The sequence below is a fragment of the Oncorhynchus mykiss genome, chromosome 18 (genome assembly GCF_013265735.2).
Source record: "Oncorhynchus mykiss isolate Arlee chromosome 18, USDA_OmykA_1.1, whole genome shotgun sequence".
Lineage (NCBI taxonomy): Eukaryota > Metazoa > Chordata > Actinopteri > Salmoniformes > Salmonidae > Oncorhynchus > Oncorhynchus mykiss.
This window is the reverse complement of record NC_048582.1, coordinates 42,927,400-42,954,485: the sequence shown is the minus strand read 5'-3', so window position 1 is coordinate 42,954,485 and position 27,086 is coordinate 42,927,400. Positions and strand designations below refer to the sequence as shown.

The window sequence follows — 27,086 nt, the reverse complement described above, 5'->3', positions numbered from 1 at the left end:
ATATCAAACAAGGTTATACAGTGTGTATTCATTTGGAACAGAGATACTGTTGAAATAAGAGTAGTTTAGATGAATGTAGCTTTAGAAAGAGCAAAAGTAGTGTCTCTATAGTGTCAGAGGTTTTTGTACGGCCGCTGAATGAGATTGTATCACTGTGGTACACTTTTGGTGGAGGCACTAGACTGGATGTTGGAAGTAAGTTTACCTACCTCTAATAAAGAAAATGTTCTGACCTTGCATATACAGTGCCTTGCGAAAGTATTCGGCCCCCTTGAACTTTGCGACCTTTTGCCACATTTCAGGCTTCAAACATAAAGATATAAAACTGTATTTTTTTGTGAAGAATCAACAACAAGTGGGACACAATCATGAAGTGGAACGACATTTATTGGATATTTCAAACTTTTTTAACAAATCAAAAACTGAAAAATTGGGCGTGCAAAATTATTCAGCCCCCTTAAGTTAATACTTTGTAGCGCCACCTTTTGCTGTGATTACAGCTGTAAGTCGCTTGGGGTATGTCTCTATCAGTTTTGCACATCGAGAGACTGAAATTTTTTCCCATTCCTCCTTGCAAAACAGCTCGAGCTCAGTGAGGTTGGATGGAGAGCATTTGTGAACAGCAGTTTTCAGTTCTTTCTGCTTGGCTTTCATATCACATGTGTTCTGAACCTTATTACTAGAATGCTGTTGGTTCTGACATGTTGAGATAATAAAGACGTTCAAAATTTTAAACTGTTTGCCTGGATATCATTATTTAATTAGTTTTACCATTAGACATTGAGATACTTTTGATTTATTGCATTTTCATAAAGAATGATGAGCTCTCTGCCCTGGAAAGTAATTGTACTAATACATGTTATTCAATGAACCTCTCTCAATGAGTGTTTGGCTGATTGGGCCAAATATAATACCAGTCAAAAGGATATCTACAGTAATACTAATACTGAAACCATGTTCTCTAGACTCCCCAGTCTTTATGATGTTACTAATACTGAAACCATGTTCTCTAGACTCCCCAGTCTTTATGATGTTACTAATACTGAAACCATGTTCTCTAGACTCCCCAGTCTTTATGATGTTACTAATACTGAAGTCATGTTCTCTAGACTCCCCAGTCTTTATGATGTTACCAGAACCATGTATTAGAGAGGACATTGAGGTTTCTGCATTATGATGTATTTACATGACACTTCAACATTCTGTGGCAGGCATAGTAGATCCCCATTAACATTACAACGATGCTGTGTAACTGAATGTCTAGAACTAGAACAACATTACAAACTCTAAAAGTTGGCCTAACTCTCTAAATACATGACTATATGACTATGGATGTTACCAATTATGAAGCCATGTGCTCCAAGCTCAGTGGAACTCTCTGGGAACAGGTGTTGCGGTCACCCTGCCCATGTAAATCTGAGTTTCAACCCAACCAGAGCTCACATTCACTCAGCCTCAAATCCTCTGGGACTGTGGAAGCTGTGTGTCTAACTAAATAACTGAACATGGCCTGGGGAAGCAGACTTTACACTGGACTTTGCATAACGTTCAAATTGGGGAATTCGCAGTCTTTTATGGCTTTGTATACAGTATGTAGACTACATTTGTGACATGTATAATAATCTTATTAAAGCAGTGCTTCTTGAATGGAATCGATATGTCTGTATTCACTCCTTCAAGGTTGGAGGGGTAAAGAAGTTGAGTAGGGCATAGTTGGGTTCGGACAGGATCAACATTCATGCTATTGCGTAATGAAATTAGTGCTTCTTACAATATGAAGATAAATCAAAGCGTGAAAAAAAATCTAAAACTATTCTGAATTTTGTTCAACATGTCCTTCAAAATAAAGCATTTTCTACAGCTCTGTATCCTTAGTGGTCCCAGTGGGTTAAACAAAGATTTAAAATTTTTGCAGAATATATTGAGAGATATGTACAGTATCATAGTCCATAGACACGTCTAACCAATTACATTATTGTAGTGTCATATTGTGATGAATTGGTGTTTAGACGACTTTTAGAATACGGGAGACTCTGTAGCTGTTGAGTCAGAACAGTTCCTCTTTAGCTGAGGGAGGTCTTTGTACGACGCTCTAACACTGTGTGAATGGATAGCTGCCACCCTGCTGACAGTAGTAATCTCCTGCATCTTCAGCCTGGACTCCACTGATGGTCAGAGTGTAATGAGTATAAGAACTACCAGATCCACTCCCACTGAAACGACCTGGAATCCCAGACTGACGGGTTGTAGCAACATAAACCAGGAGTTTAGGAGCTTCTCCAGGTTTCTGCAGGTACCAGTGGAGATAATCACTAGTACTTGAACTGGCTGTACAGCTGATAGAGACAACCTCTCCTGGACTAACAGACTGAGATTTAGGAGACTGAGTCAGAATTATATCTGCTGATGATTCTGAAAAATCAACAAAAGTGAAGAAAGGTTGATTAGTAAGGTTATCACAACAACAAACATATCGTAAAGAATAGCCTATCAAGCATAGCCTGTCAGGTTAAAATAACGAATGAAGTGTAACTCTGAAGCCAAACACATTATGAATCAAAGTTAGTCAAAGTGTCTCTCACCCTGAACAAGGAGCCCCAGTGTTACCCAGCAGTAGAATCAGTGACATCATCATTGTGCTGTGTATCAGTGGCTCTGAAAGGAGTGAACTGTCACTGATCAACACTGGGGTTTTAAAAGTATGTGGAGCAATGAGGCAGGACAGCTATGCAAATGTATTTTACGCAAATGCGTGCATTTGCACGCACACACACACACACAGATAAAATTAGTCACCAGTTTCCAGAAGTATGCTTACTGTATATCAAATCGGAGAATACTAAAATCATAGACACACCACACATTGTAACAACAACAAAAAAATTAAAAATGTATCTTCTCTTGATCTCATGTCATAGATTGATAGTAAGTGAAAGGTGTGGGTTTACTACCTCTGGTCAGATTCCTCCTGATGAGCTGTCTGTCTGTCTGTGTGTGTTTTATCCCTCCCTCCCCCCCACCCCCCACACACACACACACACTCCAAGGGCCCTCACCACACTCCAAGGGCCCTCACCCCCTCCCTGTAGGCAGTCTCATTGTTGTTGGTAATCAGGCCCCAGTGTTGTAGTGTCATCTGCAAACTTGATGATAGAGTTGGAGGCGTGCATGGCCACGCAGTCATGGGTGAACAGGGAGTACAGGAGAGGGCTGAGAACGCACCCTTGTGGGGCCCCAGTGTTGAGGATCAGCGGGGTAGAGATGTTGTTTCCTACCCTTCCACTGGAAAGTCCAGGCCCAGTTGCACAGGGCGAGGTCGAGACCCAGGGTCTAGAGCTTAATGAGTTTGGAGGGTAGTATGGTGTTAAATGCAGAGCTGTAGTTAATGAACAGCATTCTTACATAGGTATTCATCTTGTCCAGATGGGATAGGGCAGTGTGCAGTGTGATGGTATTTGCATCGTCAGTGGACCTATTGAGGCGTTAGGCAAATTGGAGTGGGTCTAGGGTATCTCTGATGTCTCTCTGGAAGGCAACTCGTGCCCTAATTTCATCCACCTTGTTGTCTAGAGATTGGACATTGTAATATGCTCGGAAGCGGTGAATGGTGTGCTCGCCTTCAGAGTCTGACCAGTCTTCCTCTCCTGCCGCGACCGCGTTTTTTCGGTCGGCCGCTGGGATATGATCGCATGTCCAGGGTGGAGGTCCGAACAAAGGATCCGCTTCGGGAAAGTCGTATTCCTGGTCGTAATGATGGTAAATTGACGTCGCTTTTATATCCAATAGTTCTTCCCAGATGTATGTAATAACACTTGAGATTTTCTGGGCTAACAATGTAAGAAATCATATATTTAAAAAAATAATAATAACTGCATAGTTTTCTAAGGATCTGAAGCGAGGCGACCATCTCTGTTGGCTCCATCTTGGTCCTGAACAGAAAACTTATCCCAATCTTTACTACTTGTTCAGCATCTTCTTCAAAAGAGAAGCATCCTCTACAGCTCAGTATCCTCCGTGTCCCAGTGTGTTTGTGAATGAAGCTCCAGAGAGAAGAGTGTTCCAAACTAGAGTTGCAATCCAGCAGGATTCTACTGGAAGTCTCCCTTACTCATACTGACCAGAGATCAGAGGAGCCCCAGCCATGAACACAACCTCCAATAGGAGATAGAAACACACAGAAAGAGACAAAAAAACACTTTATGACTCACAGTTAGGACGTGTGTTAACATTAGGAGATAAATGTATCTCATAACTGACTTTAGTTGTGAATACAAAAACATAAAAGCCTTGTTTTGTTTTAAAATTCAAATATTGATTCAATGTGTTGGACCTATCTGGGTTGGGGTCAAATAGATTTCTATGTATTAAATGCAACACTTCTATTAATTTACGTTTTATAATAAAATTAAAATAATTCAGGAGTTGTGCAGTATTCAAATTAATTTTCTAAATTATACAATTATTGAATCTATGAAAATAAATGGACCCTTAGCCTGATTGCAAATGGTTTCCATTTTTTTGCATGAGGGACAGTAATGGTGCTCTGTCGTCCTCTTTTTACCTCTTTCTACTTCCGGCGCCGACAGAGATGGCCGCCTCGCTTCGCGTTCCTAGGAAACCATGCATTTTTTTACGTGCTATTTCTTACATTAGTACCCCAGGTCATCTTAGGTTTCATTACATACAGTCGAGAAGAACTACTGAATATAAGATCAGCGTCAACTCACCATCAGTACGACCAAGAATATGTTTTTCGCGACGCGGATCCTGTGTTCTGCCTTACAAACAGGACAACGGAGTGGATCCCATGCAGCGACCCAAAAAAACGACTCCGAAAAAGAGGGAAACGAGGCGGTCTTCTGGTCAGACTCCGGAGACGGGCACACCGTGCACCACTCCCTAGCATTCTTCTTGCCAATGTCCAGTCTCTTGACAACAAGGTTGATGAAATCCGAGCAAGGGTAGCATTCCAGAGGGACATCAGAGACTGTAACGTTCTTTGCTTCACGGAAACATGGCTCACTGGAGAGACGCTATCCGAGGCGGTGCAGCCAACGGGTTTCTCCACGCATCGCGCCGACAGAAACAAACATCTTTCTGGTAAGAAGAGGGGTGGGGGCGTATGCCTTATGGCTAACGTGACATGGTGTGATGAAAGAAACATACAGGAACTCAAATCCTTCTGTTCACCTGATTTAGAATTCCTCACAATCAAATGTAGACCGCATTATCTACCAAGTTAATTCTCTTCGATTATAATCACAGCCGTATATATATCCCCCCCCCCCCAAGCAGACACATCGATGGCTCTGAACGAACTTTATTTAACTCTTTGCAAACTGGAAACCATTTATCCGGAGGCTGCATTCATTGTAGCTGGGGATTTTAACAAAGCTAATCTGAAAACAAGACTCCCTAAATTTTATCAGCATATCGATTGCGCAACCAGGGGTGGAAAGACCTTGGATCATTGTTACTCTAACGTCCGCGACGCATATAAGGCCCTGCCCCGCCCCCCTTTCGGAAAAGCTGACCACGACTCCATTTTGTTGATCCCTGCCTACAGACAGAAACTAAAACAAGAGGCTCCCACGCTGAGGTCTGTCCAACGCTGGTCCGACCAAGCTGACTCCACACTCCAAGACTGCTTCCATCACGTGGACTGGGATATGTTTAGTATTGCGTCAGATAACAATATTGACGAATACGCTGATTCGTTGTGCGAGTTCATTAGAACGTGCGTTGAAGATGTCGTTCCCATAGCAACGATTAAAACATTCCCTAACCAGAAACCGTGGATTGATGGCAGCATTCGTGTGAAACTGAAAGCGCGAACCACTGCTTTTAATCAGGGCAAGGTGTCTGGTAACATGACCGAATACAAACAGTGCAGCTATTCCCTCCGCAAGGCTATCAAACAAGCTAAGCGTCAGTACAGAGACAAAGTAGAATCTCAATTCAACGGCTCAGTCACAAGAGGCATGTGGCAGGGTCTACAGTCAATCACGGACTACAGGAAGAAATCCAGCCCAGTCACGGACCAGGATGTCTTGCTCCCAGGCAGACTAAATACGGCCTGCAACGAAAACATGCGGTCTCTCCTTCACTGCAGCCGAGGTGAGTAAGACATTTAAACGTGTTAACCCTCGCAAGGCTGCAGGCCAGACGGCATCCCCAGCCGTGCCCTCAGAGCATGCGCAGACCAGCTGGCCGGTGTGTTTACGGACATATTCAATCAATCCCTATACCAGTCTGCTGTTCCCACATGCTTCAAGAGGGCCACCATTGTTCCTGTTCCCAAGAAAGCTAAGGTAACTGAGCTAAACGACTACCGCCCCGTAGCACTCACTTCCGTCATCATGAAGTGCTTTGAGAGACTAGTCAAGGACCATATCACCTCCACCCTACCTGACACCCTAGACCCACTCCAATTTGCTTACCGCCCAAATAGGTCCACAGACGATGCAATCTCAACCACACTGCACACTGCCCTAACCCATCTGGACAAGAGGAATACCTATTTGAGAATGCTGTTCATTGACTTCATTGACTACAGCTCGGCATTCAACACCATAGTACCCTCCAAGCTCGTCATCAAGCTCAAGACCCTGGGTCTCGACCCCGCCCTGTGCAACTGGGTACTGGACTTCCTGACGGGCCGCCCCCAGGTGGTGAGGGTAGGCAACAACGTCTCCTCCCCGCTGATCCTCAACACTGGGGCCCCACAAGGGTGCGTTCTCCTGTACTCCCTGTTCACACACGACTGCGTGGCCACGCACGCCTCCAACTCAATCCAACTCAATCATCAAGTTTGCGGACGACACAACAGTGGTAGGCTTGATTACCAACAACGACGAGACGGCCTACAGGGAGGAGGTGAGGGCCCTCGGAGTGAGGTGTCAGGAAAATAACCTCACACTCAACGTCAACAAAACTAAGGAGATGATTGTGGAATTCAGGAAACAGCAGAGGGAACACCCCCCTATCCACATCGATGGAACAGTAGTGGAGAGGGTAGCAAGTTTTAAGTTCCTCGGCATACACATCACAGACAAACTGAATTGGTCCACTCATACAGACAGCATTGTGAAGAAGGCGCAGCAGCGCCTCTTCAACCTCAGGAGGCTGAAGAAATTCGGCTTGTCACCAAAAGCACTCACAAACTTCTACAGATGCACAATCGAGAGCATCCTGGCGGGTTGTATCACCGCCTGGTACGGCAACTGCTCCGCCCTCAACCGTAAGGCTCTCCAGAGGGTAGTGAGGTCTGCACAACGCATCACCGGGGGAAAACTACTTGCCCTCCAGGACACCTACACCACCCGATGTTACAGGAAGGCCATAAAGATCATCAAGGACATCAACCACCCGAGCCACTGCCTGTTCACCCCGCTATCATCCAGAAGGCGAGGTCAGTACAGGTGCATCAAAGCTGGGACCGAGAGACTGAAAAACAGCTTCTATCTCAAGGCCATCAGACTGTTAAACAGCCACCACTAACATTGAGTGGCTGCTGCCAACACACTGACACTGACTCAACTCCAGCCACTTTAATAATGGGAATTGATGGGAATGATGTAAATATATCACTAGCCACTTTAAACAATGCTACCTTATATAATGTTACTTACCCTACATTATTCATCTCATATGCATACGTATATACTGTATTCTATATCATCGACTGTATCCTTATGTAATACATGTATCACTAGCCACTTTAACTATGCCACTTTGTTTACATACTCATCTCATATGTACATACTGTACTCGATACCATCTACTGTATCTTGCCTATGCTGCTCTGTACCATCACTCATTCATATATCCTTATGTACATATTCTTTATCCCCTTACACTGTGTATAAGACAGTAGTTTTGGAATTGTTAGTTAGATTACTTGTTGGTTATTACTGCATTGTCGGAACTAGAAGCACAAGCATTTCGCTACACTCGCATTAACATCTGCTAACCATGTGTATGTGACAAATAAAATGTGATTTGATTTGATTTGACAATGCATAATGGCATTTTGTGTGATGTGCAGAGTGGGTTTTTTACTTTAAGTTAAACTTCTCCCAGATCCATATAAAATGGCTGTCACACACTTTCATTCAATTGTCTGGAGAATAATGTAGTGTGACTTTAAAAAAATCCCAGGCACACTGTGGAACACTTTCAACAACTTGTAGAGTCCATGGCCTGACTAATTGACACTTCTGAGGGCAAAAGGGGGGGATGCAAATCAATATTAAGAAGGTGTTCTTAACGTTCTGTATCCTCTGTGAATATTATGTTGAGGATTTTGCCTTTTTTGCCTTTTTGCCTTTTTGCCTTTTTCAGACATGGTCTTGTGGGGATTACGTTGTTTGTCCTTGTACCAAATGTGTTGTTACTGTGAGGATCAACGCTGGAGACGTGAAGCAGGTACAGGGAGAACATTTACTAAACAGCGGACATGAAACAGGGCAGGAACAGCGTCTGGACAGGAGAAAAATAACGACATCAATGCTGACAAAGGGAACAAACTGAGGAGCAGACAGATATAGAGGGGGAAATCAACAAGGTAATGGAGTCCAGGTGAGACCAATATTGAGCAGCTGCTTGTAATGTTGGTGACAGTTTTGTGTAATTAAGGGCAGCCTGGCGCCATCAAGAGACGTGACAGTTACATGTTACAAGTTCTACCTTCATTTGTTTCATAACTATTTTGTTTGTCATTCTTGGCCTGCTGTCTCACTTCTTGTTGAGTCTTAGACTGAAACTGACATGGTTGAACCCATGTTGGGCATCAGAGTGGTGCAAGGTTTGAATTGCATGCTTGTATTGATCTATTTAGGCACAACTGTTGTTACATACATCTAGAGTGTTTTTCCATGGTGCTCAATGCTAAAATACCTGTCAAGATTTTGACAAAGAATGAGTCAACTTCACAAGTATGATGAAATAGTCCAACACTTTCTGGGAGGTTGGGGCTCCTCCAAAGCAGACGTGCATGTACTGTAAGAGAAACAACAAATCAATGTATTCATTAAAACTAAATGTATATATTTATGCATTCGAAAGCTGACAAATACAATTTAGGATTTGGAGGTCAAGCTTGAAAGGAGACAGATCATCAAAATAACAAATATAGGCTAACCTATGGATACCTAGAAAGTACAGGCTATACAGATACAGAGCCAGCAACCAAAAATGTGGGTTTTGTTGAGAACAAAATAGCTAAATTGGCTGCTGTTTAAACCAAGCCAAAACACCTTAAAAAGTCACCTTTATTTTTGTGAGTACCCTAATTTGTTATGATTAGGGTTAAGGGTTTTGTTTATGAGTAGGGTGATGGTTAGAGTTATGGGCTGAGGTAGAGCCGGAAGGTGGCTAGCTTGCAGGTGACACGGCCCAGCAGTGCAGGAGAGTACAGATCCACACAGGTATCGTGGCCATGTACCAGATGTTGGATGACGCCAGGTTCAGCATGAGGCACAGGGTAAAGTTGGGGCGTTGGGGCGGGCGGCGCAGTATGACCAGTTATGTTACCAGGGAAACCCAGTGCACAGCACAGCCCCAGGACAATGCTCTAAATCTTGGAGGAGGGGTCCAAGCTGGAGATGTTGGAGGAGTTGAGGTTCTCCATGATCAGTGAAAGAATAAGATAAGAGATGTAAGAGCTATCTGGAAATAGACTTTAGACATCTAATTCTATGTTTAACTTTTTTTGCAGGTGCTGGACATCTCAGAACAGGTTATAACGGTCTGAACACCAGAAAACAGTCTGCTTGCAATCCTCACAAGTTTGTTCTTCTCACTTGATCTCTTGTCATAGAGTGATAATAAGGAAAGTAATATGGGTTAACTGCCTCTTATCAGCTTCTTTCTCGTGTGCGTGTGTGTGTGTGTGTGTGTGTGTGTGTGTGCGTGAGACAGAAGGATATTTTTGGTCATCCAGCATACACGGTAAGACGCCTCCTGAGTGTTCGTCCACGGGGCAGGTGTTTCCAGTACCTGGTGGACTGAGAGGGTTATGGCCCGGAGAAGAGGTGCTGTGTCCCCGCTAGAAACGTCCTGGACCCAGCCCTCATCGTCGACTTCCATCGCCGGCACTCCAGTCAACCAGCTACGCGCCCCTGTAAGACGCCAGGTGGCGCCCCTAAAGGGGGAGTACTGTCCCACCCTGATCTGTTTCACCTGTTTTTGTGATTGTCTCCACCCACCTCCAGGTGTCGCCCATCTTCCCCATTATCCCCTGTGTATTTATAACTGTGTTTTCTGTCTGTCTGTGCCAGTTCATCTTGTTTGTCAAGTCAACCAGCATTTTCTCTCAGCTCCTGCTTTTCCCCAGTCTCTCTTTTTCTTGCCCTCCTGGTTTTGACCCTTGCCTGTCCTGTCTCTGAGCCCGCCTGCCTGCCCCTGACCCTGCCTGATATCCTGTACCTTTCCCCCACTACTCTGGACTATTGACCACTGCCTTCCTTGACCTGTCTATTGCTTGCCCCTGTGGGAATATTAAACTATTGTTTATTCGACGTTGTCACATCTGGGTCTTACCTTCATATCTGATAATATGACTTTTCCAGTAGCAACTAGAGGTGAGCAGCAGCACAGACTGAATTTTACTCGTGATTAATCTAAGCATACCTTTTAACCTGTTCAATTGTCATTGTAATGAATGATGACCATTTTTCAAACACCTTTTTCCTGTAATTTAGAGCCATAATCGTTCAGCCTAATTCTATGTAAAATATATATATTTATATATATATATATATATATATATATATATATATATATATATATATATATATATATAAAATATATATACAGTGCCTTGCGAAAGTATTCGCCCCCCTTGAACTTTGCGACCTTTTGCCACATTTCAGGCTTCAAACATAAAGATATAAAACTGTATTTTTTTGTGAAGAATCAACAACAAGTGGGACACAATCATGAAGTGGAACGACATTTATTGGATATTTCAAACTTTTTTAACAAATCAAAAACTGAAAAATTGGGCGTGCAAAATTATTCAGCCCCCTTAAGTTAATACTTTGTAGCGCCACCTTTTGCTGTGATTACAGCTGTAAGTCGCTTGGGGTATGTCTCTATCAGTTTTGCACATCGAGAGACTGAACATTTTTCCCATTCCTCCTTGCAAAACAGCTCGAGCTCAGTGAGGTTGGATGGAGAGCATTTGTGAACAGCAGTTTTCAGTTCTTTCCACAGATTCTCGATTGGATTCAGGTCTGGACTTTGACTTGGCCATTCTAACACCTGGATATGTTTATTTTTGAACCATTCCATTGTAGATTTTGCTTTATGTTTTGGATCATTGTCTTGTTGGAAAACAAATCTCCGTCCCAGTCTCAGGTCTTTTGCAAACTCCATCAGGTTTTCTTCCAGAATGGTCCTGTATTTGGCTCCATCCATCTTCCCATCAATTATTATTATTCTTTTTTTTAACTCTGTTTATTAAGTTTTACACACACACACACAGACAAGACAAAGCAATACAAATAATATACTCAACTAGAAAAAAAATAAAAAATACAAATAAAAATACAAATAAAAAAATAGCTTTAAAGATACCATACTTTAGACAAGTTAAACACACCAGGCAGAAGGCTACAGAGGTTAAAGGGCAATCTATAGTACAGGGACAGAGCAAAGCACCTCACCATTGTTCCTGTAGGCAGTCAAGGGATAAGGGTGGAGAAATGCAACCACTCACAGAGAGTCATGGCCACAGACCGACCATCCACTGGACAAAAAAAAAGTGTACAATGCTTTAAAATAAAAAAATAAAATGATTATTCATGTAGGCATGAACAAAATGTAAAAATAACTGGGAACAACAAGCTAACACTTCAGTCTCTGCCTGGGCAAGATGAACAAGGCATCTGCGGACCACAATCAATAAGCACATGAACCTTAATACCCCCCCCCCCAGCAAAAACACAGAGAGAAGCTCCTCCAACCCACAAGTCACAGACTTATTTTAGTATTAATTGGAATGCCATCAGAAGATGGACTGTTTAAAGTAAGACCGGAATGGAGCCCAAGCCTCATCAAACAGTTTGGGGTTCCCACGTGAATTTAATTTAATTTTTTCTAGTTTCAGAGAGCACAACACATCCCTCACCCAATATTTATAAGATGGGGGAGCTGCCATTTTCCAGTTCTGTAGTATTAGCCGTCTAGCTAAAAGAGTTGTATAAGCAACAGTGTCCGACTGGATTCTTGATAGGGGGGTACCCGTGGGCAGTACTCCAAAAAGGGCTGTAAGGGGAGACGGATCTATAACAGTGTCATATATATCAGAGAAACATTTAAATATCAATTCCCAGAAACCTGACAGTTTATGACAGCCCCAAAACATATGCAACAGTGTGGCTGGTTCCACCTTACATCTGACACAGGTAGGATCAAAATCAGAGAATATTCTTCCAAGTTTGGCCCCCGACCAGTGGATACGGTGAACCACCTTGAATTGAATGAGGCTGTGTCTAGTGCTAAAAGAGGACGAGTGCACCCTGCGCAGCACAGATTCCCAGGCGTCTTCCCCAAGTTCCTCCCCCAAATCTTTTTCCCATCGAGTCTTTAAAGGCACCAAAGAAGGGTTCTGTAGGTCATGAATGATTGCATATACATCTGAAATTGCGCCTCTAGGAAGCTTGTTCAGCTCCAAGATGCTCTCTATAGCTGTATTCGGAGGCCTATTGGGAAATCAAGGTGTGTTAGCCCTGACAAAGTTTCTAGTCTGGAGATAGCGGAAAAAGTGGGATTGGGGGAGATTGAACTTTTCCTGCAGCTGAGAAAAAGAGGCAAATGTATCATCAAAGAATAATTGGGCTAGCGAGGAAAGGCCTAGTGAGTGCCAAATGCCAAAAGCCCCATCATTCAAAGATGGAGGAAATAAAATGTTCTGATTGATTGGGCCTGATAGAGAAAAGCCTCGGAGGTTAAAGGCTAAACGGAACTGATTCCAAATTTTAAGAGACTGCTTTACAATTGGGTTGGCACACCTTTTGCCTAGGGACACTGGGAGAGATGAGCACAGCACAGAGGAAAGTGCGGCAGGTTTACACGATTCAGACTCCATCTGGGCCCAGAGTGGTCTAGGGCCAGTAGGATCAGTCTGCAGCCAGTACAGAACGGCTCTGAAATTTGCAGCCCAGTAGTATGTCTGAAAATTTGGTAAAGCTAAACCCCCCAATGACCTAGGCTTCTGTAAATGTTTTCTACCAATCCGTGGTACCTTGCCATCCCAAATAAAATGCATGAATGTTTGATCCAGTGAAATAAAAAAAGATTTTGGAATAAAAATGGGTAAACATTGAAATAAATATAAAAATTTGGGCAACACAATCATTTTAATGACATTAATCCTTCCGATAAGAGAAAGGGGTAGCGAATTCCAAAAAGAGCAACAAAGTTTTCCTGAAACAAATTTGAATATTTCCTTGTCACTTTTACTCCCAAGTAAGTGAATTGATCCCGGACAATCCTAAACTGAGAACTTGTGAAAGAGCACTTTAAAGCAGCCTTGTTTACCGGAAAAAGCTCACTCTTGCCTAGATTCAGCTTGTACCCTGAGATTGATCCAAACTTTTTAAGAACAGATAGGGCACGTGGCAATGAGGTGTCGGGGTTGGAGATAAACAAAAGGAGGTCGTCAGCATATAGCGAGACTTTCTGCTCCCAGCCCGCCCTGATTATGCCTTGAATGGCATCATTAGAGCGTAGTGCAATGGCGAGAGGCTCGATTGCCAAAGCAAACAACAAGGGGGAGAGTGGGCAACCCTGTCTGGATCCGCGGTGCAAGGGAAAATAGTCAGAGGACAAGTTATTAGTCCGTACCGAAGCCATGGGGAAAAAATAAAGAATCTTCATCCACGCAATGAATTTGGGGCCAAAGCCAAATTTATAAAGGGCAGCTGTTAGGTAATCCCACTCAACGCGGTCAAACGCTTTTTCGGCATCAAGCGAGACCACCACCTCCGGGTCCTCCGACGCTGGGGAGTACAGTATATTCATATGGCGCCTAATATTGAAAAATAAATGCCTATTTCTCACAAAGCCAGTCTGGTCAGAGTGTATTACTTGGTGCAGCAAGCCTTCCATACAGATGGCTAAAAGCTTAGCTAGGATTTTGTAATCACAGTTTAAAAGCGAGATTGGGCGATAGGATCCACATTCCAGGGGGTCTTTGTTTTTCTTTAGTAGTAATGAAATTGAAGCCTGATAAAGGCTAGGCGGCAGCTTTGAAGTATTGAGGCACTCTGCAAATAGTCGGGATAAGAATGGGCAAAGCAGACCAGAAAACGTCCTGTAAAATTCGGTTGGAAAACCGTCCGGACCCGGTGATTTACCACTTTTTATTGCGGACACTGCTGTTGCAATCTCCTCAAGCGTAAATTCTTCTTCTAGACAGTCATGGGAGTCTGTATCAATTGAAGGCATATTCAAGCCATTCAAGAAGGAGTCAATCAGCGAAGGGTCTTGAGGGGATTCAGAGGTGTATAGCGCAGAGTAAAATTGTTTAAATTGATCATTGATCTCTTTATGTATAACTGTGGTGGCACCAGACGGGGTCCTTATTTGTGGGATTAAACGTGAGGCCTCAGATTTACGGATCTGATGTGCAAGGAGTTTACTGGCCTTGTCACCTTGTTCATAGACTTTGTATCGAGCTCGCAAGAGTAACTGTTCAGCTTGCCTGGTAGAAAGCTCATCGAATTCAGATTGGAGTAGTTGGCGCTCTTTATGCAGATCAGAGGAAGGATCCGTAGCATACTTCTCATCCAATGTGGCTATGGACTCGCTCAGGTCCCGAAGTCGCTGGGAGCGAACTCTGTTTTGGTTGGCTGTATAAGAAATAATTTGGCCACGTAGGTATGCTTTGAGAGACTCCCATATGGTAGAGCAGGACGTACCTGGTGTTGAATTAGTTTCTAGGAATAAGGTAATTTCAGAAGAAATTAAATTGACAAACTCCTTATCTGAGAGTAAAATGGGGTTGAGACGCCATTGATAACACCTAGGAGGTCGCTGGGGAAACTCTAGTTCAAGCACTAATGGTGAATGGTCAGAGATAACAATACTCTCGTAAGTACACTGCCGAAGGTTAGGCAGAAGTTTTTTGTCCAAAAAGAAGTAATCAATCCGGGAGTATGTTTGATGAACATGAGAATAAAAGGAATACTGTCTATCTGTAGGATGTAGGAAACGCCAGCCCTCAAACATAGCATATTTCTGAAGAAAGGATTGAATAAGTAGGGCACATTTAGATGGGCCTGTATTTGTTTGTGAGGACTTGTCAAGAACTGGGGACATTTTACAGTTGAAATCCCCCCCTAAGATCAACAAATGAGAATCTAAATTGGGAATAGCAGACAGAAAGGAAGAAATGAAACTTGTGTCATCCCAATTGGGAGCAAAAACACTAGCCAAAACAAGAGGGGTAGAAAACAGTTCACCAGTTACTATGACGTATCGTCCTTTAGGATCAGCAATAACCTCAGAAGCTACAAAGGGAGTAGCTTTATCAACCAGAATAGCAGCACCTCTTGATTTACTATGAAAGTTTGAGTGGAACGCTTGACCAACCCAGTCCTTACGCATCCTAAAATGCTCACCTGTCCTCAAGTGAGTCTCTTGTAGAAATGCAATATTTGCATTCAAACCCTTTAAGTGTGTCAACACCCTCTTACGCTTCACCGGGTTGTTGACCCCTTTGGTATTCCAAGAAATGTACTTGATCGTATTATTTCGGCCCCTCTGGGCATTCCCGTTATTCAACCCTGTCATCAGAGCATAGAATGGAAAAGCAATGAGCGCCCAAAACCCCCAGAATAACTTGTCTCAGAGTAATAATGTACGGTGGTAAATGTTTGGAAAAAGTACAGAAAAAAGTACAGAAAAAAAAACTAAAAAGACAGAATGACAACATTAGAACTGAACAATTCAACCTGCCACCCCACCCCTCCCCCTCCCCCATCCCAGACAATACCTCCCCAAACGAGGTACAAGCCTAAATAGAACATGTTCTCTTCGCACAGTATGTCTGTGAGAGTGCGGTCTTAAACCTAAACCCACAGTCACGCTCTTTAAAGTCGCGTTTTGTTAGTGGATCAAGCAGCAAAAAGAAAGATTTGTATGTATTTCTTTTCAAATAAAAAAAAGGCGAATCACTTGTGCAAACGGAATGACAAAAGCACCACTTGTAGATGTATATAATTGTATTCCCCGTCTTATAACAGGCATTGAGAGAGAAAATAAATAAAATGTATAAAGGCTCTCAGCCAAAAATCTAATTTGAAGTAAGGAAATCGTAGTAAGACAATTAAAAATAATAGTAATTATAATAGTAGTCTAATTGAAGCTGAGACAGCTTACAACCAATCCCAAAAAATCACGTGTGCGCAACGTTGAACGTTTGCTGGGCATAAATGACGCTCAAAACTTTTAAAATTAAAGTGAGGCCCCAGAAACCGTGTAGCCTCGGGAGACATTTACTGTTTACTGGGTCAATGCAAACGGATGCAGTAAACAAATAACCAAAAATATTTTGAGTCACTGAGACAATGTGTAAACAAACTAAATAGGTGAGCGAGAAAAGGCACGCACACTAGATGATCAAAACATTAGATCACATCAAATAAGCCTGAATAGTTTCACCAACTATACAAGACTAGCCTGTTATATCTCAACATAATTGTACCACAAGTGGGGTACTTACTATCCATAGTTCGCAAGCAACAGTTGCTGAACTGTGAGCATATTCAAGACTTCTTGATGTGACGTTGAATGTGAGCCATAGCCTCCTCCGGAGATTCAAATGTGTGGTCTTTACCCTCATGAGATATCCATAAACGGGCCGGGAATCGCAGTCCATACTTCACACTTGGATGGTCCCGAAGTACTCGTTTGGCCTGTCCGAAAGCTGCGCGCTGCCTGGAAACAGTGGGGGAGTAGTCCTGGTATATGGAAAAGCTCTGTCCTTGAAAGCTCAGAGTGGTATTGCGGGCTCGTCGGAGGCTTTGGGCGCAGCGACCGGTGGGCTCGATCAATCAGGGGCTTTTCGTCTAAGGCAAGAACATCCTTCAGCAGCCCTGAAACGAAATCTGTGGCGCGATGCATTTCCGCGGACTCTGGGACTGATACAAGTCTCAGATTATTGCAGCGAGAGAATCCCTCTAAACTCACAAAGCTCTCCCTCACCTTTTTCAAATACGCAGCTAGGCGTTTAACTTCAGCCTCCAGGGATGTAGTTCAATCGGAGAGACATTAGTAGCGGAGGCCTCCAGTGCTGCAATCGTTGTAGTGTGTGATGCAGTTGTTGTTTTGAGTAATGTAATTGCCGGCACAGTCTCGTTCCGCAGGATGGTTAAATCTGCTTTTAAAGTATCAGAAACCTCCTGTATTCTGGCCTCAATCGTAGCAACCACCTGTGTTTTCATTTCAACTATCTCAGAGCGTAGTAGTTTGATGGCCTCGAGAATGTTCATTTCAGCGCCGCCAGGCCAAGCCGCGCCCCCGGGTAAGTGTGCGTCCCCGGGCCCTCAGACTCAGGAGAGGGCGGTGATGAGAGCGGGTCTTGTAGGCCGGGTTTTCTTAAAGTCATGTTCTTGGCCTTATGTTTGGTCGACATGCTGACATTCTGAAGCAAAGTAGTCTTAGTTTTTACGGAAAGGGATCACCAAATTAATATTCGAAAATAAATACGGTTCTGCTGCAGAATTCACATAAACTTTAAGAATACCACGGGAGCAAACAGAAAACACGTCAGTCGCACATGGCGTCCCCTACCATCCCCCCCTTCCCATCAATTTTAACCATCTTCCCTGTCCCTGCTGAAGAAAAGCAGGCCCAAACCATGATGCTGCCACCACCATGTTTGACAGTGGGGATGGTGTGTTCAGCTGTGTTGCTTTTACGCCAAACATAACGTTTTGCATTGTTGCCAAAAATATCAATTTTGGTTTCATCTGACCAGAGCACCTTCTTCCACATGTTTGGTGTGTCTCCCAGGTGGCTTGTAGCAAACTTTAAACGACACTTTTTATGGATATCTTTAAGAAATGGCTTTCTTCTTGCCACTCTTCCAGAAAGGCCAGATTTGTGCAATATACGACTGATTGTTGTCCTATGGACAGAGTCTCCCACCTCAGCTGTAGATCTCTGCAGTTCATCCAGAGTGATCATGGGCCTCTTGGCTGCATCTCTGATCAGTCTTCTCCTTGTATGAGTTGAAAGTTTAGAGGGACAGCCAGGTCTTGGTAGATTTGCAGTGGTCTGATACTCCTTCCATTTCAATATTATCGCTTGCACAGTGCTCCTTGGGATGTTTAAAGCTTGGGAAATCTTTTTGTATCCAAATCCGGCTTTAAACTTCTTCACAACAGTATCTCGGACCTGCCTGGTGTGTTCCTTGTTCTTCATGATGCTCTCTGCGCTTTTAACGGACCTCTGAGACTATCACAGTGCAGGTGCATTTATACGGAGACTTGATTACACACAGGTGGATTGTATTTATCATCATTAGTCATTTAGGTCAACATTGGATCATTCAGAAATCCTCACTGAACAGGGGTTGAATAATTTTGCACGCCCAATTTTTCAGTTTTTGATTTGTTAAAAAAAGTTTGAAATATCCAATAAATGTCGTTCCACTTCATGATTGTGTCCCACTTGTTGTTGATTCTTCACAAAAAAATACAGTTTTATATCTTTATGTTTGAAGCCTGAAATGTGGCAAAAGGTCGCAAAGTTCAAGGGGGCCGAATACTTTCGTAAGGCACTGTATATATATTTATCGGTATAGGTTATCTAAGCATACCTTTTTACCTGTTCAATTATAATTTTAATTAATGATGACAATTGACTAAGAAATGGTATGACTAAGAAATGGTATGAGTTTAGTGCAACTGCAACACTGGTATAAACTGAGCGTACAAAACATTAAGGACACCTGCTCTTTCCATGACATAGACTGACCAGCTGAATCCAGATAAAACGTTTTTTTCTATTTTGTGAGTACCTTAAAACTTCTTATGGCTGGGGGCAGTATTGAGTAGCTTGGATGAATAAGGTGCCCAGAGGTGCCCAGAGTAAACTGCCTGCTACTAAGTCCCAGTTTCTAATATATGCATATTATTAGTATATTTGGATAGAAAACACTCTGAAGTTTCTGAAACTGTTTGAATGATGTCTGTGTGTAGAACAGAACTCATATGGCAGGCAAAAACTTGAGAAAATATCCAACCAGGAAGTGGGAAATCTGAGGTTGGTCGTTTTTCAACTCATTCCCTATTGAAGATACAGTGGGATGTTGGTCCTGTTGCACTTCCTAAGGCTTCCACTAGATGTCAACAGTCTTTAGAAACTTGTTTGAGGCTTCTACTGTAAAGGAGGGGCTCTTAAGTGCTCTTTGAGTCAGTGGTCCAGCAGAGTGCCACAAGCTAGTGACGCTCGTTCACATGAGAGGTAGCTCGCGATCCATTGCATTTCTGAAGACAAAGGAATTCTCCGGTTGGAACATTATTGAAGATTAATGTTAAAAACATCCTAAAGATTGATTCTATACGTCGTTTGACATGTTTCTACGGACTGTAATGGAATTTTTTGAAGATGGATTACTGGGCTGAACGCGCTAACAACAAGGAGGAATTTGGACATAAATGATAAACTTTATCGAACAAATCAAACATTTATTGTGGAACTGGGATTCCTGGGAGTGCATTCTGATGAAGATCATCAAAGGTAAATTAATATTTATAATGCTATTTCTGACTTATGTTGACCCCACAATATGCCGGATATCTTTTTGGCTTGTTTGGTCTCTGAGCGCCGTACTCAGATTATTGCATGGTGTGCTTTTCCCGTAACGTTTTTTTTATTATCTGACACAGCGGTTGCATTAAGGAGAAGGCTATCTTTACTTCTGTGAATAACACTTGTGTCTTTTATCAATGTCTATTTTGAGGATTTCTGGAAATTCATGTGGCTCTCTGCAAAATCACCGGATGTTTTTGGAACTTCTAAACATAACGCGCCAATGTCTACTGAGATTTGTTTATATAAATATGAACTTCATCGAACAAAACATACATGTATTGTGTAGCATGAAGTCCTATGAGTGTCATCTGATGAAGATCATCAAAGGTTAGTGATTAATTGTATCTCTATTTCTGATTTTAGTGACTCTTCTCTTTGGCTGGAAAAATGGCTGTGTTTTTCTGTGACTTGGCTCTGACCTAACATAATCATTTGTGGTGCTTTCACTGTAAAGCCTATTTGAAATCGGACACTGTGGTGGGATTAACAAGAAGTGCATCTTTAAAATGGTGTGAAATACTTCTATGTTTGAGGAATTTTAATGATGGGATTTCTGTTGTTTTGAATTTGGCGCCCTGCACTTTAGCTGGCTGTTGTCATATCGATCCCATACGCGGGATCACAGCCCTAAGAAATTATTAATTTGTTACTGTTAGGGATAAGGGGTTTGGTTATGGGTAGGGTGAGAGTTAGAGTTATGGGTTGGCATGCCTGCCACATCCCTTTAGTCAAATCTGCAGAGACCGACTTCAGACAGACACAGCACCACTCCGGCAATGTCCACCACGCTTATGGATCACAGGGATGCGGAGGATGTAGAATGCAACCACAACACTTGTGATCTGCTGCGTCAACTTGGTTCACCAGTCCGTGGAGGCAGCAGTAGGATGTGACCAGCACAGAGAATGGGATCATGAACCCCAGCGCGTGTCTTGGCAGCACTCATTGCACATTTCGCGAGTCGTCACAGCGGGGCCAGTCAGGCCGCATGCAAGCCCCTACAGGGCCAGGAGCAGTGCAACCTCCCCCTTGCGTCCCAGCCGGTTCCACATCTGCAGGTAGAGCACCTGGAGTGATGGTGGCTAGCTTGCAGAGTCCAGTCGCCCAGGAGAGTAGGTATCGAGAGGTATCGTGAAAAATAATGTTACTGATACATTTCAGTTAATGAACCTCTCGGAATGAACGCTTAGCTAATTGGGCCAAATATAATACCAGTCAAAAGGATATCTACAGTGATACTAATACTGAGGCCATGTACTCTAAACTCACTGGTCTTCATGATGTTACTAATATTGAAACCATGTGCTCTAAACTCACTGGTCTTCATCATGTTACTAATACTGAATAAATGTACTCTAAACTCACTGATCTTCATGATGTTACTAATACTGAAGCCAAGTGCTCTAAACTCACTGGTCTTCATGATGTTACTAATACTGAAGCCAAGTGCTCTAAACTCACTGGTCTTCATAATGTTACTAATACTGAAGCCAAGTGCTCTAAACTCACTGGTCTTCATGATGTTAGTAATACTGAAACCATGTGATATACTGTATCATAATGATGTCAAAGTAGTATTTCTTGAATGCAAATGATATGACTGTATTCACTCATTCAAGTTTGGAGGCGTATAGAAGTTGAGTAGGGCATGAATAGTTTGGTTCAGACGGGGTCAACACTCATGCTGTTGTGTACTGAAATGAGTTCTTCTTACAATATGAAGAGAAATCGAAGCGTAAATGTAAACCTGTTCTTAACTTTGCTTAACATGTCCTTCAAAAGAAAGCATTTTCTACAGCTCTGTATCCTTATTGGTCCCAGTGTGTTTCCAAAGATTTAACATATTTGGAGAATATATTGAGAGATATGTACAGTATGCGTCATTTTTCAAATAATTGGTCTTTAAATCACTTTAGAATACGGGAGGGGCGCCGTAACTCTGCAGCTGTTGAGTCAGAGCAGTTCCTCTTTAGCTGAGGGAGGTTTTTGTATGACGCTCTAACACTGTGTGAACGGATAGCTGGAACCCTGCTGACAGTAGTAATCTCCTGCATCTTCAGCCTGGACTCCACTGATGGTCAGAGTGTAATGAGTGTTTGAACTACCAGATCCACTCCCACTGAAACGACCTGGAATCCCAGACTGGCGGTTTGTACCATGATAAACCAGGAGTTTAGGAGCTTCTCCAGGTGTCTGCAGGTACCACTGGAGATTATTACCCGTACTTGAACTGGCTGTACAGCTGATAGAGACAGTCTCTCCTGGACTAACAGACTGAGATTTAGGAGACTGAGTCAGAATTATATCTGCTGATGAGTCTGAAACATAAACAAAAGTAAAGAAAGGTTGATTATTAATCACAACAAATAGACATTGATAATCTTACACATTATAACATGAAACATATCAGGCAAAACCAGATTGTTTTTTATTAAAACCTTTAAATTTCACAAAGTTTAAATCTGAAGCCAAAACCATCATGAATCCAAGTTAGTCAAAGTGTCTCTCACCCTGAACAAGGAGCCCCAGTGTCCCCAGCAGTAGAATCAGTGACATCATCATTATGCTGCGTGTCAGTGGCTCTGAAAGGAGTGAACAGTCACTGATCAACACTGGGGTTTTAAAAGTATGTGGAGCAATGAGGCAGGACAGATATGCAAAACCCCAATAGTTTACGCAAATACACCACACATACAAAAGAAGTCAACAGTTTCCCAAGGTAGGCCTACTGTATATTACATTTGAGAATACTGAAATCATAAACCACACAAGGTAACAACTATATCATAAATGAGCCCACGTACACAGTGGTTTATGTCCATCAACAGTGGTTTTCAGGCTCAGAAGGTCATTTAAGTTTAACAGTAGAATTACTGCCTCTGTATTTTTCAGACCTTCTCAAGATGGACAGTAGTGGTGCTCTGTACAAGCTCCCCCAGATCCGTATGAAATGAAAGTTACACACTCTATATACCCATTCAGTTCTCAGGAGCATATGTAGTGTTCAACTTTATTTATTTTTATCCAGTTTACTTTCCATTAGTCAGCACCTATTGAAACATTTTGGGGTGTGCGTCAGATCAGAGCAGGAGAGTATAGATACACACATGTATCGTGGCCATGTACAAGATGTCGGAGGACGCCAGGTTCAGCATGAGACACACGGTAAAGTTGGGGTGTTGGGACTAGCTGCGCAGTTTGACCTCCAGAACAGCTATGTTACCAGGGAGGCCCAGCACACATCACAGCCCCAGGACGATGTTTGAAATCAGGCGACCTGAATCCAGGGAGGTGGGGTCCATGCTGGATGTGCTGGAGGAGTTCAGGTGCTCCGTGGTCAATGAAAGATAAGAGATCTAAGAGATATCTGGAAGACAGTAGACTTCAGACATTTCATTATTTGTTTCTAAAAAAATGAATACTGTTAAAACAGTCTCTACACTAGTAAACAGAGTGCATGAAATCCTCACAAGTTTTTATCTTCTCTTGAGCTCATGTCATAGAGTGATAATATGTGAAATGTGTGGGTTAACTGCTTCTGGTCAGATTCCTCCTGATGAGCTGTGTGTGTGTTTTTTTGTTGCAGATTTACCCCCTTTTCTCCCCAATTGGTAGTTACAGTCTTGTCTCATCACAGCAACTCCCCTATGGACTCAGGAGAGGCGAAGGTCGAGAGCCATGCGTCCTCCGAAACACAATCCTGGAAAGCCGCACTGCTTCTTGACACACTGCTCACTGAACTCGGAAGCCAGCCACAGCAATGTGTTGGAGGAAACACTGTCCAGCTGGCAACCGAGATCAGCTTGCAGGCGCTTTTTCCACCACAAGAAGTCGCTAGAGCTTGATGGGACAAGGAAATCCAGGCCGGCCAAACTCTTACCTAACCCGGAAGACGCTGGCCCAATTGTGCCATGCTTCATGGGTCTCCCGGTCATGGCCAGCTGTGACACAGCCTGGGATCAACCTCAGGTCTGTAATGACGCCTCAATCACTGCGATGCAGTGCCTTAGACCGCTACGCCACGTTTCCACGTCATTTCAATGAAATTATGTTGAACACATGTGGAACAGACATTGAAATGACATCTGCCCAGTGGGATGATTGCACTTCAAATTTCCTACCTGACACAGATAAATCTAGCATAAATCTACCATGACTGCTATCTTATGTTATCTTAATTTGGAAGCTATTGACAATATCTGGTCATTTGCATAAAGAGTGGGAAGCAACCATGAGTTCTCATATGTTCTCATATTCTGACTTGAGCCTACATAACAACTGCATGAACTTTACAAAAACCATGTGATCAAAGGTCATGAAGTTTTGACTGTAGTTGACTGCAAGTTTCTGCAGTTTCTCCTCACCAGTTGCAACTTGCAGCCATCGCCTGCGTTGTGGGAGGCTCTATTGCCTGCCAATCATTAGGGTGTTTTTGTTTGACCCACGTGAAAGTGACCAAAGACATGATTGAAACAGATTTGCCACAAATCATGTACAGATGTACACATGGAGCAGGTCCCACTTACTAGGGAGAATGTTCCAGACAGTGTGACTCTTCCGCAAAATGCCGCTGGCAGATATTTTTATTCATAATAATGTAAAAAATTGGACTTTTGACTTTTCCCACATTTTGTTGTGTAACAAGATGGGTTTCCAATGGATTTAATTGTCAAATTTTTTGTCAACGATCTAAGTTCAAAACTGTAACTACTTAAAGGCAACTCAGAAACATTCAATGTCGTCTTGGTAAGGAACTCCAGTGTACATTTGGTCTTGTGTTTTAAGTTGCTGTCCTGCTGAAAGATGAATTTGTCTCACAGTATCTGGTGGAAAGCAGACTGAACCAACTTTTCCTCTAAGATTGTGCCTGTGCTTAGCTCCATTCCATTTATCCCTCAAAAAAACTCCAGAGTCCTTGCCGATGACAAGCATACCATCACACTCTGTAACTATCTTAAAAAGTCCCCATTCAATTCAGGCTGTTAGACAACAAAATGTGGAAAAAGTCAAAGGGTGTGAATACTTTCTGAAGGCACTGCACATCAACATAGTCCACCAGACATTTTCAAAATGTTGAAAGTTCAATGGGGAACGTGAATGTGTCCAGTCTACTGGAGGTCCAGAGTGTACCAGTAGGGGGCATCAGTTCCATGTCTCTGTTGTCATTCCCCTCTGTGTCTGTCTGGAGGTTTTCAGAATCAGAATCTATCACTGTGGTGGACTTTCGGTGGAGGGACCAAACTGGGTGTTGGCAGTAAGTATTCAGTTCTTGATCTTAACCTCTGATATCACAATCCCATTTAATTTTCTTAACAATATTACAACTCCCTTAAATAGAAAGTAGAAATGTATATTTATTTTTGGAGAATTTGTTTTGCATTTATTTTCCTTAAAGTACATTTTGTTAAATCAAAATGCCTATTCAAGATGTAATAATTCAAACAAGGTTATACAGTGTGTATTCATTTGGAACAGAGATACTGTTGAAATCAGTGGTTTAGATGAACGTAGCTTTAGAAAGAGCAAAAGCAGTGTCACTATAGTGTCAGAGGTTTTTGTACGGCCGCTGAATGAGATTGTATCACTGTGGTTAACTTTTGGTGGAGGCACTAGACTGGATGTTGGAAGTAAGTTTACCTATCTCTAATAAAGAAAATGTTCTGACCTTGCATATAGATGCACTGATGATCTTGTGAGAGAAGAAACTAAGATTAAAATTGAAATAAATACTATGCATAGTTATGTTTTTGGTAAAAGATTGATTCTGTTCATAAGAGTCCCCATTTGAAAATATATTTTGGTTAAACCTCAATTTTGAAGCTATTATTTTTGGTTAACAGACCAATTCTCGTAAATAATATCACTATTCAATTTATTTAAATGTGTCTTTTAAATGTATATAATTGTTGTAAGATGGTTATATTCAACTTAATTCACTCCTTCAGCATTCAGCTACAAGGTATTGCTTAGCTTTGCTATCTATTTGCTATTTGCTATTTTGTATCTTATTTGATCCCATTTGTTGTTTTATTTGCTATCTATTGAAAAGACTTGCTATCTTGTGAAGTCCAGCTTTTCTGCTGTTCATATAAATATAGGTTTATTTTCAATTTGATACAATATCTTGTAAATTACACTTTATTCATTTTCTTCCGATTATTTAAAACATAAATGTTTTAGTGTGATTTTTAAATTAAATGTATTTCATTGTTAGATGTTTACAGTCAACTGGAATTTATTTCTTCAGCACAGGCATATTATCAACCAATTGTAATTTAATTAATCATTTAAGAATTGTTCATACATTCTGTGAAATGTTCTTTAAAAGAATCATCATAATAATTAATAATGAAATGCAGTTTGATTCATAGGAGTTTATTCCATTACAGTAAGGGAGGAATATTTCACATTTTAAATAGTACAATTTTGAAGATAGTTGATTGTATTTTCAGTCATCTCATGTAGTTATAATATGCTTCAGTAGCTACTCAAAGGGAAGTGTGATAAACTGACTGTCTGTATGAGGAACAGAAACCTACTGATGGAAAAAAATTGTAATTTACAGCTTAGATGTAAAACTGCTGCATCATTATTGTCGTATCAGTCTGATGATTGATTGATAGTTCCCCTCTCCCTAACTTCCCACCTGTCTCCTAGGTGATGTTCGTCCCACCCTGACAGTCCTGCCCCCCTCCAGTGTGGAGCTGCAGCAGGGGAAGGCCACTCTCATGTGCCTGGCCAACAAGGGCTTCCCCTCAGACTGGAAGCTGAGCTGGAAGGTGGACGGCAGCAGCAGCAGCACCTGGGAGGTGACCGGGAGCCCCGGGGTCCTGGAGAAGGATGGCCACTACAGCTGGAGCAGCACCCTGACCCTCCCTGTCGACCAGTGGAAGAAGGTGGGCTCTGTGACCTGCGAGGCCACCCAGGGCTCCCAGTCTCCGCTCTCTGAGACACTGAGGAGAGACCAGTGTTCTGATTGAGTTCCCCCCTCTGACTACACTGTTTTTACTCTGCACCTCTCCTTCTTACTGTTCCAGTAACACCAGCACACTGATCTAATGCTGGGCTGGATCCTGTGTGTGAATCCTTCCTCCAGCAGGAGCTTTTAGCATAGTGGAACAAAGAACAGAATACATGTCTGATTCTGATGTCAAATAGATCTGTTTGGCTTTCATATCACATGTGTTCTGAACCTTATTACCATAATGCTGTTGTTTCTGACATGTTGAGATAATAAAGACATTCAAAATGTTAAA

General features: G+C 42.4%; 1 pseudogene and 2 gene segments (V, D, J or C); 1 reads left to right on the top strand and 2 right to left on the bottom strand.

Annotated features, from left to right (window-relative positions):
* The first annotated feature begins 126 nt into the window (after nucleotides 1-126).
* LOC110496321 lies at nucleotides 127-27,086 on the top strand. The segment is given in 2 exon segments: nucleotides 127-195; nucleotides 26,488-27,086. A coding segment is annotated over 1 exon segment (252 nt).
* LOC110496322 lies at nucleotides 566-2,655 on the bottom strand (annotated as a pseudogene).
* LOC118941170 lies at nucleotides 21,814-22,864 on the bottom strand. The segment is given in 2 exon segments: nucleotides 21,814-22,148; nucleotides 22,341-22,864. Coding segments are annotated over 2 exon segments (372 nt in total).